The 12,742-nt window shown below is 44.5% G+C and overlaps 1 protein-coding gene across 1 annotated transcript in view; it reads right to left on the bottom strand.

Moving 5' to 3' along the window:
• Positions 1-1,801: 1,801 nt before the first annotated feature.
• Positions 1,802-12,742, bottom strand: part of prkcsh (protein kinase C substrate 80K-H) — an 86,860-nt gene continuing 75,919 nt past the window's right edge. The window contains exons 16-18 of the mRNA XM_028823007.2: positions 5,513-5,612; positions 4,545-4,707; positions 1,802-2,221 (exon numbers count right to left, since the gene is read on the bottom strand). Of these exons, the coding sequence (XP_028678840.1) occupies positions 4,552-4,707; positions 5,513-5,612 (256 nt within the window). The 3' untranslated portion in view covers positions 1,802-2,221; positions 4,545-4,551. The remainder of the gene's footprint in view (positions 2,222-4,544; positions 4,708-5,512; positions 5,613-12,742) is intronic.

Raw genomic sequence — 12,742 nt, 5'->3', positions numbered from 1 at the left:
ATCTCATTTCATTGGCTGGACTCGAGGGGCCTCATTGAAAAAACTGCATGAATTGGAACGTCAAAATAAGTGACACCCCCCCCCACCCCCCAAACTCGTCTATCTACACACTTCAACTTCCCCTTCATAAACCACAATCATCTTGTAAACGGGCGTACATCACTGCACCTCGAGTGCCACCCTGAAACATCTGTACTGTATATGGGCATGCTAATCAGCCTCATACACATCCAATCACGAAGCTGCAGAACAGTCGAGACCCCCAACACCCACCATTCATGTTTTGCAACTGAGGGCACAAAGATCATGCGTGGCATTATAACCTCTGTGCTCCGGGGAAAATTGTAAGATGCCAGCGCCCGAGGGTGTACTCACACTGGCAATTCGTTCAGTGCCTGAGCCCAACTGTCTGCATGTAACCCCCAGGGGTCTACTACATTTAGATGAGCAAGATCGCTTCATGCCATGCCAACCGTACCATGCCCGATTGTGGTTCAGTGACATTCTGGAACGGTGTGATCGCTAGACGCGCTCGAGCACAGAAGACAGCCATGAGGTCAGTCCTCTCTTCACTCGACTCCATGCGAGTTACTAACAGGTTTTCATCCTCACCTTACACAGGAACGTGAATCGGAGTTGGCAAGAAAAGCTGCAAACGCCTCCCTTAACTTCATCCGTCTCCGTAAAAATCTTCTCGTATGTGCGGCACAATTAACAGCAAAATGCTGCGCACTCAATAAAATCTGTACGTGTGCAGAGCGCCATGCAGGGCCATTCCGACATGGCATGCTGCCACTCCGTGGTCGGCTCGTTTTGGCTTCACGCGGAGTCGCAGGGCGATGACGAAAGCTGGCTTGGGCTCAGAGTGCAGGCCAGCGGGGGGGGGGTCTCAGTCGCACTTGGGCACAGCCCTGAACAGAACATGCCAAGTGTGAGTACACCCCGAGTGGATAACCGCGGGCACCTTATCAACCATCACATCTGCCCAGGCCACTGAGACCTGACGCTTGCATCAATGGAGTGTCACTGCCAAGGGCAGGTGCCCGTATTACAGTATGTGCGCATGTCAGCTTTAACACTTTGAAATTTTAATTTCACCCAGAGGTTAATAAAGTTTACCGAATTCTAAATGAGACCCCAGGCAGGCTAGCCGGCCCCCCAAAGGAGGGTCACAGACTTTTTTCAACCTGCAATGTGACTGAATGTACAAAACCCCAAGAGGCTCATTGTCACTCGGACCCCTTAACTGTTATTTCCAAGACCTTCACCAACTTTTTCTTGCCACTTTAGGCGAGACCCATGACAGCCGAGAATCCCACCCACTGCCGGCTCTGACCTAATGCCCGATGCAGGTGCCCACCGCCACGTTTGAAGACGCAGGAGGATGACTCCACTCGCCTCGCTCCTGATGTTTTTACATTGAATTCCAAACGGTGGGCTGTAAAAGGGGCCGTCGCGTTTAGGGGGATTGAAGGAGACCACCTCAGTCAATCTTACGAGATGTAGCGTCTTTATTCACACTCCCATAAACATGACACAAAACACAAAAGCTCGTTTAAAAACAACCAATGACCACCTTTGCAATGTCTGCCGTGGAACAGACCCCCCCCCCCCCCCCCCCCCACCTGCTCCAGGGGGCCGATTTTCAAATTCGTATTCCAAGGACAGACAGAAACTCAGAGGCCGACATTCGTACTTCATGACTCGACACAGAGAGCACTAGAGGGACTGGAGACTCCCTTCATGGGGTCCGGGACCACAGGCTCTCTGAAAGGTAACAAACACGGGGGGCTAAACGGAGTTAAGTTGTCCATTTTATGCACTTTATTGGTGAATGAAGTTAAAATGAAACAAGAACCAAAACAACCAAAGAGGAAAAGAAACTTCACGAGATGTTGGGGGGGTGAAAAGACATTTAAATACAACTGTGGGTCATTTCAGTGACATAGATGCCCGTCGGACCCCCAGCACAATCCCCCAAATCAGTGCAATTCATTCATTGACTTTTCTTGGAATGCAAGCATACAAACATCATAAAAATTAAAAACAGTCCTTAGTGACCCCCCCCCCCCCAAGATTTGACACAGGTGGTCTGTAATTCAATGTGCAGAAACAAAGTTCAAATTGGGGGAAAAAAAAAAAAAAACTGAGGCGTGACGTTACAGCGCTAAAGAAAGATGGACGCCGTCTCCCTCGAGGGTCTCCCCCCTCCAAAGTGGTCCTGTAAAAACAAAACAAAAAAAATCATTTTTTTTTTTTTTTTGAGATTCCTCAGCGGATTTGGGACTGAGGTGGTACGTCGTGTGGTGGGTGCGGCGACTCGCCGTGTCAGTGTACCCCCCGCGGACTGAGTGACCTGATCGATACACAAAGGGACCCACTGGACTTCCTTCAACAAGTTCACAATGTAAAGAAAATAAATAAAAAGAAAACCAGTGAACCTGAAACAACTGCAACGTCTCAATTGTATTCTGTGGGCCTCCTGGCACTCGAGTGACCGAGTTGGGCAGGAAACGTCGGACATTAAAAGCGGCGGCCAGTCGGTAAGGAACACCTCGTGAAGAGCCAACGCTCCGCTAGCTTGGGTGGGCTCTGCTGCCGCCTAGTGGCGGAGCCACAAATCACAAGGTCGCTCACTGCACCTAACTGAATGCCCCGGGGAGAAGACGCAGCAAGTCTGCCAAAGCTAGGATTGGGCAAAGGACAAGAAAACAAAGACACAATTCATTTACTACTCGGAGTGCTTTACACAGACAGTGGGGGTCCACTTCGGCTCGGACCACGTGAATGATGCGCCGTCGGCCGTTCTTAGGGCGGTACGTTCACCACACGCGAGGCTACTAGGTGGTGTGGTGAAGTGGCGATTACAGACGAGGGATGATTAGGAGGCGAGAATGACCAGGACACTTGGAAACACTCCGCTCCAGGGGTCCCCAACTCCGGTCCTGGAGGGTCCCACGGGCTGCAGGTTTTCATTCTCACCCTTTTCTTAATCAGTGATCTGTTTTTGCTGCTATTAACTTCTTTTCATTTTAATTCAATTGTTATAAGAATTGTTCCCCCTTAATTGCTTCATTTCTTTCTTTAAATGGCTCCCAAACAGAAATGAATTGTGATGTGAGTGGGCTAACAGAAGACCACCTAAGTCAGGGTCTCAAACTCCAACCAGTTGCTTAATCAGGCACCGAGTCTCGTCGTTCATTAAACTCGTTCTTTAATTCCTTGTCGTGTTGCTGCTCTCGCTGTGCAATGGCAGACATTTCTGAAGTTGTTGATTTTCTGTTCAAATGTTTTGGGGACCTGAGCAGATGGACACTCCTGAGACCCTCACCTCTCTTTATTTTCAGATATTGTGTGATGGAAAGAAACAATTAAGGGGTCTGAGTCTTCAAGCACAAGTCAACTACAATGAATTCAAAAGAAGTTAATTAGGCGCAAACACAGGTCACTAATTCAGAAAAGGGTGAGAATGAAAACCTGCAGCCACTGCGGCCCTCCAGGACCAGAGTTGGGGACCCCTGCTCTACTCTTTCAGGAAGATACTCTCGAGACCTCACAGAGTCGGGACTTCAGTTTTACGTCTCATCTGAAGGACGCCGCCGTTCTTACAGCACAGTGTCACCATCACCGCACTGGGGGTAAGGGGGGCAGACCACAGCGTAAGCGCCCCCTGCTGGCCTCACCATCACCTTCTAGATGGTCTCCCATTACACTGCTGGCCGGGCCTGAAGAGGCTTAGTGTCCGGTGGATGACCTTTATGGACGTCTTGTATTTTTTAAAATTTACAGAATACGCTTCACTTTAGAAGACAAATTTTTGCTTGTTAAAATAAGTTTGTGAAGAAAAGGCTGACCTGAAGAACACCAAACGTATCGGACTGGGACGTCCGACGAGCTCACAGAGATGTAACGGTCAGGTGGGAACAAAAGTTTTAGTCCTACAGTGCGCTCCCCTGCACTCCCGAGTCCTTTGGGACAATGTTCAGGTCTTCTTTCGTGTTTTAAAGCAGAGAATCTAAAATAAATACAAATGGCTTCCCTCCTCTTTCTGCAGACCGGATTCCCACCGCTGGCGTACAATGCCACACTGATTAACTTGTGTGCCATTTTCAAAACAGTGCTGCCTTCTGAAATGGTACATTACAGTCAGGGAGTAGGAGGGGGGGCTTCCCGGTGCGACCCCCTTGAAGGCCAGAGAGAAGGCAGATCCTTTACATGTGGCGTCCTAACCATTGGGACGGTGCCACTTTCCAGACATGGCGTCCTTTCAAACAAAGCCCGTACCCTCATCTGATTTATCAGGTCAGCTGCTATGGCGTTTGACTCTAAGGATGTCCACTCCATCCACACCACTGGCTCCCAGTTTGACCCTGAGCAGGCCGTTCAGTTTGTTTAATGAACTGCGATTTTAAACAACTTGATCGGAGCAACAATTAAATAAATAGAGCGCTGTAGGACGTGGGCCTGCCGCCAAACTGCTGGGTCCAGAGTTTATTAGCAAACTCTTAAGAGATCTCCGAAATATGAAAGCAAAAGGGTCTCACCAAGAGGCTAGAGCTCGTCACGGGGGGCGTCCAGCTCGTGATGCGGGTCCAGCTCCTGCGGTTCTCGGCACACAGCTGGCGTGGTGAACTCCATCAGGTACTCGCAGCGGCTGGGCTCAGTGGTCGAGATGACAGCCGTGTCTTTGCCGCAGCTCAGCTTCACCTGTCATGATGTAAACACACAAGCATGAGGAGATGACCGGCTTAGTTACTGGTCCATGGCCCTGTCCGAGGTGTACACAGGAGGCGGCCATTTTTGTCATCTGCAACAAGAGATGATGGTTAAAAGAAGGGTGCATGAATGTTACAGCAGAGTCACACTTCTAGCTGCTTTGTCACCTTATCCAGGTCATTGATGATTCTTTACAGGTGAGGCTAACCGAGCGCCACCAGAACATCTGTGGGTGATCACACGGCCAATTAAACGGGTCCAGAAGTTGTTCAGGTGTGGTGGTCTTAATTCAGGTGTCCCACAGAACTCTCTCCCTTCTAACACAACAGGGTGTGATGGACTCCCAATCACATGGAAATGAGCTCCCGACTTCTTCTCTTGCTTTAACAGAAGACAAACCAGCCTTCAGAGTCTGGCGACAATATGGTCGAGTAAACAAGATGGGTGACCCTGGGGGGGCTGAAGCCTGAAACAGAATGGAGACCCCCCCCCCCCACCAGCCCTTTGTTATGGTCCTCTGCACTGTCCACACACAGTAGGGTTGACATCACAGCTTCATGAGCTCGTCTTCGTTCCTCAGGTGATGCTCAACCACACGCTGTGTCAGCTGACCGAGTCGGTCTTTGCACGCACAATCTAAGTGCCACTGTTTATTTGTCCAATAATAAAAATGTCCCACTAAAATGTTAAAAAATAATCTTTGAATTTAAGTCTCAGAAGCAGAGACAGTGGAGAGACTCCATTAAAAGCCACAAGCCAAGCACAGAGAGGATAATGAGGGACAAGAGGGTCTTACCGTGGTAGATCGGTTGGGTCCTTGCCAGCAGCCAGTGCCCTGCTCAAACTTCATCATGGCGTATTTGTTGTTTTCCGGACCTGCCCAGGACCCCCAAGACCTGGAATAATGTTAGAAGCCCACTTTAACTTTCAGTTCAAACGTACTGATAAGTAAGTTTGACATCAAAAACGGTAGGGTGCACGAGCCAATGAGGTTCGAGGGATGGTTCTTAAGACCCCATTGCCACCCCTCGTTTGCAGGTCCCTGCATTTCAGGGCGAGGAACTTGAGGCCCATTCGCCATCCGAGTGCTGCTCTTCGCTCAGCTTGCTAACATTTTTATTAACGTGGAATCTTCTTAACCCCTTGTAGACCACTGTCATGAAATCGCTTCAAACAGCTTCCGGCCTGAATGCAAGGCCGAGGTGGCGTATGAATCCCGCCAATGCCAGTTAATGCGTGTTTGATACGTACCAAGGATCATACTGGAAGCACCAGTCACGTGGAAACTGCATCCGCCTGAGAGAAGCGGAGTGCTGGCGTGGCCGTGCACGTGGATTTTGGCTGCTAATTTCGAGGAACTGCCCAAATTTGAGGCAAGTTGTACTAAGATAAAAACACGTGCCGGCTTATTGTTTGCTTGTGTGTTATATTCAAATTAATCTCCACTTAATTTAGCATATCCTCTTGACAGCAAAAACACAATTTCTTTTTTGAAATAATTGTAAATAAATTTAGGCAACAAGGGGTTAAAGTATGGAGGAATGTTTCAGACAAAACTAAATACACAAATTAATGACTTATGAAATGTGACAATAATTATAAGTGACCAGAAAAGTGCGTGTCTGAATATTTTATGTATTTCATCGACGCAGCATACAACATGAAATGCAGCTGGAAGTGAAAACGGTCATTTCAAGCATCAGCAGCTAAGAAGGACCTCGTGATTGGCTGAGCGATTCCGATATGCCCGTTCATAGTTGTGGGGGTGGGCCGCAGTGAGTACTGCTTTTTGATTGGTGTATCATCAGCAGAGTGGGTGCAGATCTTCGGCCATCAAGTGCCACATTTACAGCAATCTGGAGCGTCTGGAATTAAAGTAACTGCGTTGGGCAGTAATTTCTGGCCCACTTTTGCTTGCACTCACATCCGCACCGAAGGCACAGGAATCCTGTGGCTCACCACTAAGTTCTTCTAAGTCGTGGCCTCCAGAGGCGGGTTTCTCGAAATTACTCAACCAGTCACCGAGAGGACAGGAAATGACAGTTTTCATTTCAAGGCTGTTTCATGTTGACTGAATGAACTGAAATAAACAACAAAACACATTTTCTGACATTTACGCTTACATACTTCTTATCATTTAGAGCAGCGTTTCCAAACATCGGTCCTGAGGGCACACGGTGGCTGCAGGTTTTTGTTCCAACCAGATTCCTAATCCGTGACAACACCTGATAGCACTGAGCTCATTTAATTACATTTACATTTACATCATTTAGCAGACGCTCTTATCCAGAGCAACTTACAACAGTGCTTAGTAGTCTACGACTGTTCTTCAGTCTTTAAGGCTAGGATTAAATCTACTGTCATTAAACAAGTTACCGCTGACCAAGTTGTATACAAAACCATGCTAGAAGAAAATAGTAAGTTAGTACAAAATTTTTTTTTTTTTTTTTTTTTTTTGAAAAAAAAGGGGAGAAAAAAAAGTATGGGGACTTTAGTCCAAGTGCTGTTGAAAGAAGTGTGTCTTCAGGCGACGTTTGAAGACAGTGAGGGTCTCCGCTGTTCGTACAGCAAGAGGAAGTTCGTTCCACCACTGAGGAACCAACACTGCAAAGAGTCTTGATGCATGTCGTCCTCTTCTTTTAAGTAAGGGTGGTTCGAGACGTGCAGTGCTTGATGTTCTGAGACAGCGAGAAGTGACACGCTGCTTGACCAGTGCTGATATGTAAGGTGGTGCAGCTCCAGTTTTGGCCTTAAAGGCAAGTGTTAGGGTTTTGAACCTGATGCGGGCAGCCACAGGGAGCCAGTGCAGGTTCCGCAGCAGAGGTGGTGTGTGCGAGAATTTGGGAATATCAAAAAAATATCAAAAAATAATTAGCTGGGATTATTTTTCTTTTATTCTACATTCAGAAAAGCACGGCAGCAAGATTTTTACATTTATAAGACATTTAGGAATATTTCTGCTTTTGGTATAGATTTAAATGCTTAACTCTCTTTTGTTGATTTCATTTTATTATGACCTTTCTCTGTGCAGTTTTTTTCCCCCTTTGTTGTATCTTATTAATGACAATTAAAAATGAGCAGAGCAGACACCCAGGCAAACAACACTAAATACAGTGGAACCTCGGTTCACGACCATAATTCGTTCCAAAACTCTGGTCGTAAACCGATTTGGTCGTGAACTGAAGCAATTTCCCCCATAGGATTGTATGTAAATACTATTAATCCGTTCCAGACCATACAAACTGTATGTAAATATATATATTTGTTTTTAAGCACAAATATAGTTAATCAAACCATAGAATGCACAGCGTAATAGTAAACTAAATGTAAAAACATTGAACAACACAGAAAACTAACACTGCAAGAGTTCGCGCTACCAACTGCTGGCTAAAAACACTTTTTTTTTTTTTTAATGAGTTTTAAGCACAGGGGAAAAAATGAACATTTGAAAAAATCCGTAATTTAATAAACCACCAAGAAAAGTAACATTGCAACAATGCACACTATGAACCGATTGCTGTAAACAGAAGTGAAAACAAAATCAAGCCCAGTGCATTCTTTAACTACCTTCCTACCTGCGTCCAGCCCCCACTCCTTCGTGCTGCCTGTGTGTGCGTGTGTCTCTCTCTCGCGCTGCCTGTGTGTGTCGCGCTCTCTCTCTCTTGCTCGCTGCACAGGAAATGCACAGGGACAGACTGAACATGTACAAACCGAAAGGGAAACTGGCTTGTTCGTATACCGAGTGTGTGATCGTGAACAGAGGCAAAAGTTTGGTGAACGTTTTGGTTGTAAACCAATTTGTACGTGAACCGAGACGTTCGTGAACCGAGGTTCCACTGTAATTATAATCAAAGGCTGCAATTACTTCAGCATCAGACCCACTAATTAGTAAATAATGGATTAATTAAACAATTAGAACACCTGAAAAAAGTAGAATGGAAATCAAGATGAAAATATTGTTAAAAAGAAAAAAATACATTATCCCCATAACACTGCTCAGTGTGTGTGTACATTATATATATATATATATATATATATATATATATATATATATATATATATATATATATATATATATATATATATATACACACACACACATACATACACACACACAGGAAGAGAAAATGAATTGGGTATCATAAAATAGTTTTTTATTCCTGAGCTTTCAGCCTCTACCAGGGGCCTTCATCAGAGGATAATGTTTAGACTTACAAGAATCAAAGGCAATATATAGCAAAATTAGGTGGGGGGGGGGGGGGGTCTGGTATTGGTCGTAACATTTTATTTATTGTGAATATGTTCTACTTAAGTAGAACAAACCCAGCATATGCAAACTTAACTTTGTATATGCTGGGTTTATGTCCAATCAATACCAGACCCCCCCCCCTAATTTTGCTATATATTGCCTTTGATTCTTGTAAGTCTAAAAACATTATCCTCTGATGAAGGCCCCTGTTAGAGGCTGAAAGCTCAGGAATAAAAAACTATTTTATGATACCCAAATCATTTTCTCTTCCTTTGTGGATCTCCAGCTGTTAATATGCAAACCGTATCACAGAACTTCGCTTCCATATATTTACCAAACTTATTTTTCTAATTTTATATTGTTCCCAAAACACAGATCTTATGAAATAACACATCACTTAATTAGCCCAGAAGTCCAATTAAAAACAGGAGCTGGTTGGAACAAAAACCTGCAGCCACAGTGTGCCCCAAAGGACCAAGTTTGGGAAACACTGATTTAGAGTCACATCTGATAATATGAAGTGAGACACAAAAATAACTGGATTGGTAAAATTATATATATATATCTCAGCACCCAACCCACAGTTGCAGCCAGAATATTAGTAAAATCTGTAAATGTACAAAAGAAAAATTTACTGGAGTCAAAAAATCACGAAATTCTATACATATGTAAAAGAAAAATTAACATTTAACAGAGTGAAAATCATGACATGAGAAAATATTTACTCTTACCAATTGGAGTATTCCCGTTAAACTGAGGTCCACTCTGATCAACGAGTGTTTATAAGAGACTAAATAAATGAGCCATTCATTTTAACTGACATTCTTATAGATTTTTTATTTATTTTTTTTTTTTTTTTTTAAAAAAGAATGACATTTAAATAACAGGAAAAAAAACTAAAGTGGTATGCAATGGGTCATCATAACTCGACCTTCAGCTAACTAAATCACCTAAATACAAACTTTTTTTTTTTTTTTTTTTTACAGTTTGTTTCTGTGAAAGTTTACTCGACCAAAAATAAAAACCACGACTTTGATATTTTAGTTTATAATTTAAAAACGGAATAAGAACCTGAAAATCTAACATCACATTAAAGTTCGATAAATTCTGAAAAGAATGATACCAGACATATATATGTAGGTTTTAAAATATGCCCGATTTAAAACGTGACATAAAATTGTTGCGCTTTTAGGCTTAGGACTTTAGATTACAGCATTCTAAACGTCGTACCCTTCTCGCTACACCGCTCCATCCATATCTTCTATTGATTGAAACAGTGCTGGAAGTCTTTCTTGCTTGAGGCTCTTCAACAGGCTCGCCGTTTCTGTCTTCACTTCATCCAATTGAAGAAAAACGCGCTCCCTTCAGGTCATTTTAGATTTTCGGGAACAAGTAAAAATTACAGGGAGCTAAATCGGGCGAATAGGGAGGATGATCGGGGACAGGAATGCTTTCGAACTGCTTTACAGTAAAAGCCTTGTGCGTGGGAGCGTTTGTCGTGGTGAGGCACCCACCCATCCAAACTCCACCCCCAGACATGGCCGTCGAACATCTTCCACATTTTCATGTCCTTCCTTGAAACGTTTGTGCCACTCAAAAACTTGCGCGCAAGACAAACTGGTATCACCGCACACTGTTTTAATCATTTCATAAAGTTCCTGTGGCCGTTTTGTTCAATTTCGTGAGAAATTTGATGTCGATTCGCTGTTCGATTATCACTGCAACTCGTGTAGCGATTGTTGTGCAAATACTGACTGCACTCTTCACAGGATATACTAAGCCGGTCGGCAATTTGAGAGGGCGTGTATGAGGGGATATAGTTCTATGATTCACGTGCGCCCGTCCTCCAGACAGTTTTCCAGGAAAGCCCCAAGCCCTGTCCGGTTATTTTTGTGTCTCACCTCGTACATTTACTTGCATTATTATTTATGTAGAAAACGTTACTCCATAGTGACACACTGCCGGCAACTGGTCTTCATCATTACTTACACTAGACACCATGAACAGAGATGGCTGTATCAGGCACTATTTAAAAACGGGGGGGAGCAGGAGAGAGAAGCTGGAGAAGAAGCAGTGCTGCACTGAACTGAAGCCGCAGGCATTAGGGGATAACTAATGGCTACTATGGAAGAAACAAAGAAGTAGGAAAAAAAATGGAAATTATAAAGTTTCTAAATATCAAGCTCCTGTTGGTGACCCATGTCTCTTTCAAATGCCCTCTCTAAACTCCTCAGGCGTGTGTGACAGGATGTGCTGGGCGTAAGGACACCAAATCAGTTCTCACCAGAGGCCTGAGGTTTCATTTCAGATGCAGCGGGTGTTCATGAGGCCAACTCCTTTATCCATAACCACCTTAGAGTTGTGACATGTCATCAAAGTCTGCTGCACAGCCAGTCAGTGGTGTAGACGGACGGACCCGATAACTCTGGAGATGTTACACCACACTCTGTCTAAGCCTACCACCAACTACAACGCACAATCAGGGTTACAAAGCAATTTTGTCGTCCTACTTACTCTTAAATTCAACTCTAACTAGGCAATACTTGGACAAGTTTACATTTGGTTGGGATGAAAACCAAAGCTAGAAAACATTTCATCTACTTGCCTTTGGTAAGCCAAAGCAGACAGATGGGCCATGCTGTTTAAAATGCTAAAGCAAATGTAAGTCAACAGTAAAATCTGGGATGGCACCAAAAAAGATAAAAAAATGAAAAAGACCCCAGGACTCCACACACATTAAAATAAAGAGCCTCCCAAAAAGGCACAGAATTATTAATGTCACACACACCAAAACTTGCAACGCCATCTTATTGAACGCTTCGAGCGGCTGATTTGCATTTGGGTGCAGGGCATCGCTTATAAGCCAATCTCCTCCGGATTGAAGCTTGCTTTATTTATTTTTATTAGCACAAACATGAGGAGAGAATCTTAAGGAGCAAACTTCACGGGCAGCAGACCACTGTGACAGTTTAAAATTTGATATTTCAGCAAAATGCCATCACACTAAAGACAAAGTGAAACAGGTGACACCAATGGAGACAAACGCTGAACATCATTTAAACATCCATGAAAAAGAAAACTCCGGTTACTTGTGTCGCATAATCTACATGTCGGGATGAGACTCTGTGGCAATGAAGCGACAGCCAGGTGGTGTTGGGAGGACTACCACCAGTGCCGAGACAAGGCAGGGCAGACTCCATCTGTTTATTACGCATTCTGACTCCACCATCACAACAAGCAACAAGATCTCAGTCTTCAGGTATCCAACTCTGATGATCTCTGTGCCAGTGTAGTCTTACACTTTAACCCTTTTGCTGCGGTCCACACGCTTCCACATCTGATGCATCCATAGATGCCTTGCTGTTGTTAGCATCTCATATATGAGGATTTGTAGCCTTTGTTGTTCTGAACAAATATGGCACTGATCCTTCTCATTAACAAATCTCCCACTCACTGTATGTTTTTATTTACTGCCCCATTCTCCGTAAACTCAGACTTCAGCAGATGAACATCCTAGGAGACGAGCTCAAACCGCCAATTCTGGCACCACAACTCACACCAAAGTCAAAGAGGCAAAGATCAGCTGTCTGACCGAATATTAGGATGCGGCCAATGAGCCCAACCTGCTGACAGACGCTATGTACACGGAGGTGAAGCCCCCGCTTCTCCAGACAGGCTATTTGTGTTAAGGAGCAGGAGGACATAATAACGTAGCACGTGCACCGTTACTCGAGTCACCCCCATAGCTGGCACAATTACAGAATACACTACCGACCC

Source organism: Erpetoichthys calabaricus, chromosome 17 (assembly GCF_900747795.2).
Source record: "Erpetoichthys calabaricus chromosome 17, fErpCal1.3, whole genome shotgun sequence".
Taxonomy (NCBI): domain Eukaryota; kingdom Metazoa; phylum Chordata; class Cladistia; order Polypteriformes; family Polypteridae; genus Erpetoichthys; species Erpetoichthys calabaricus.
Note: the sequence above shows the minus strand (reverse complement) of the source record. Positions and strands in the feature narration are given on the sequence as shown.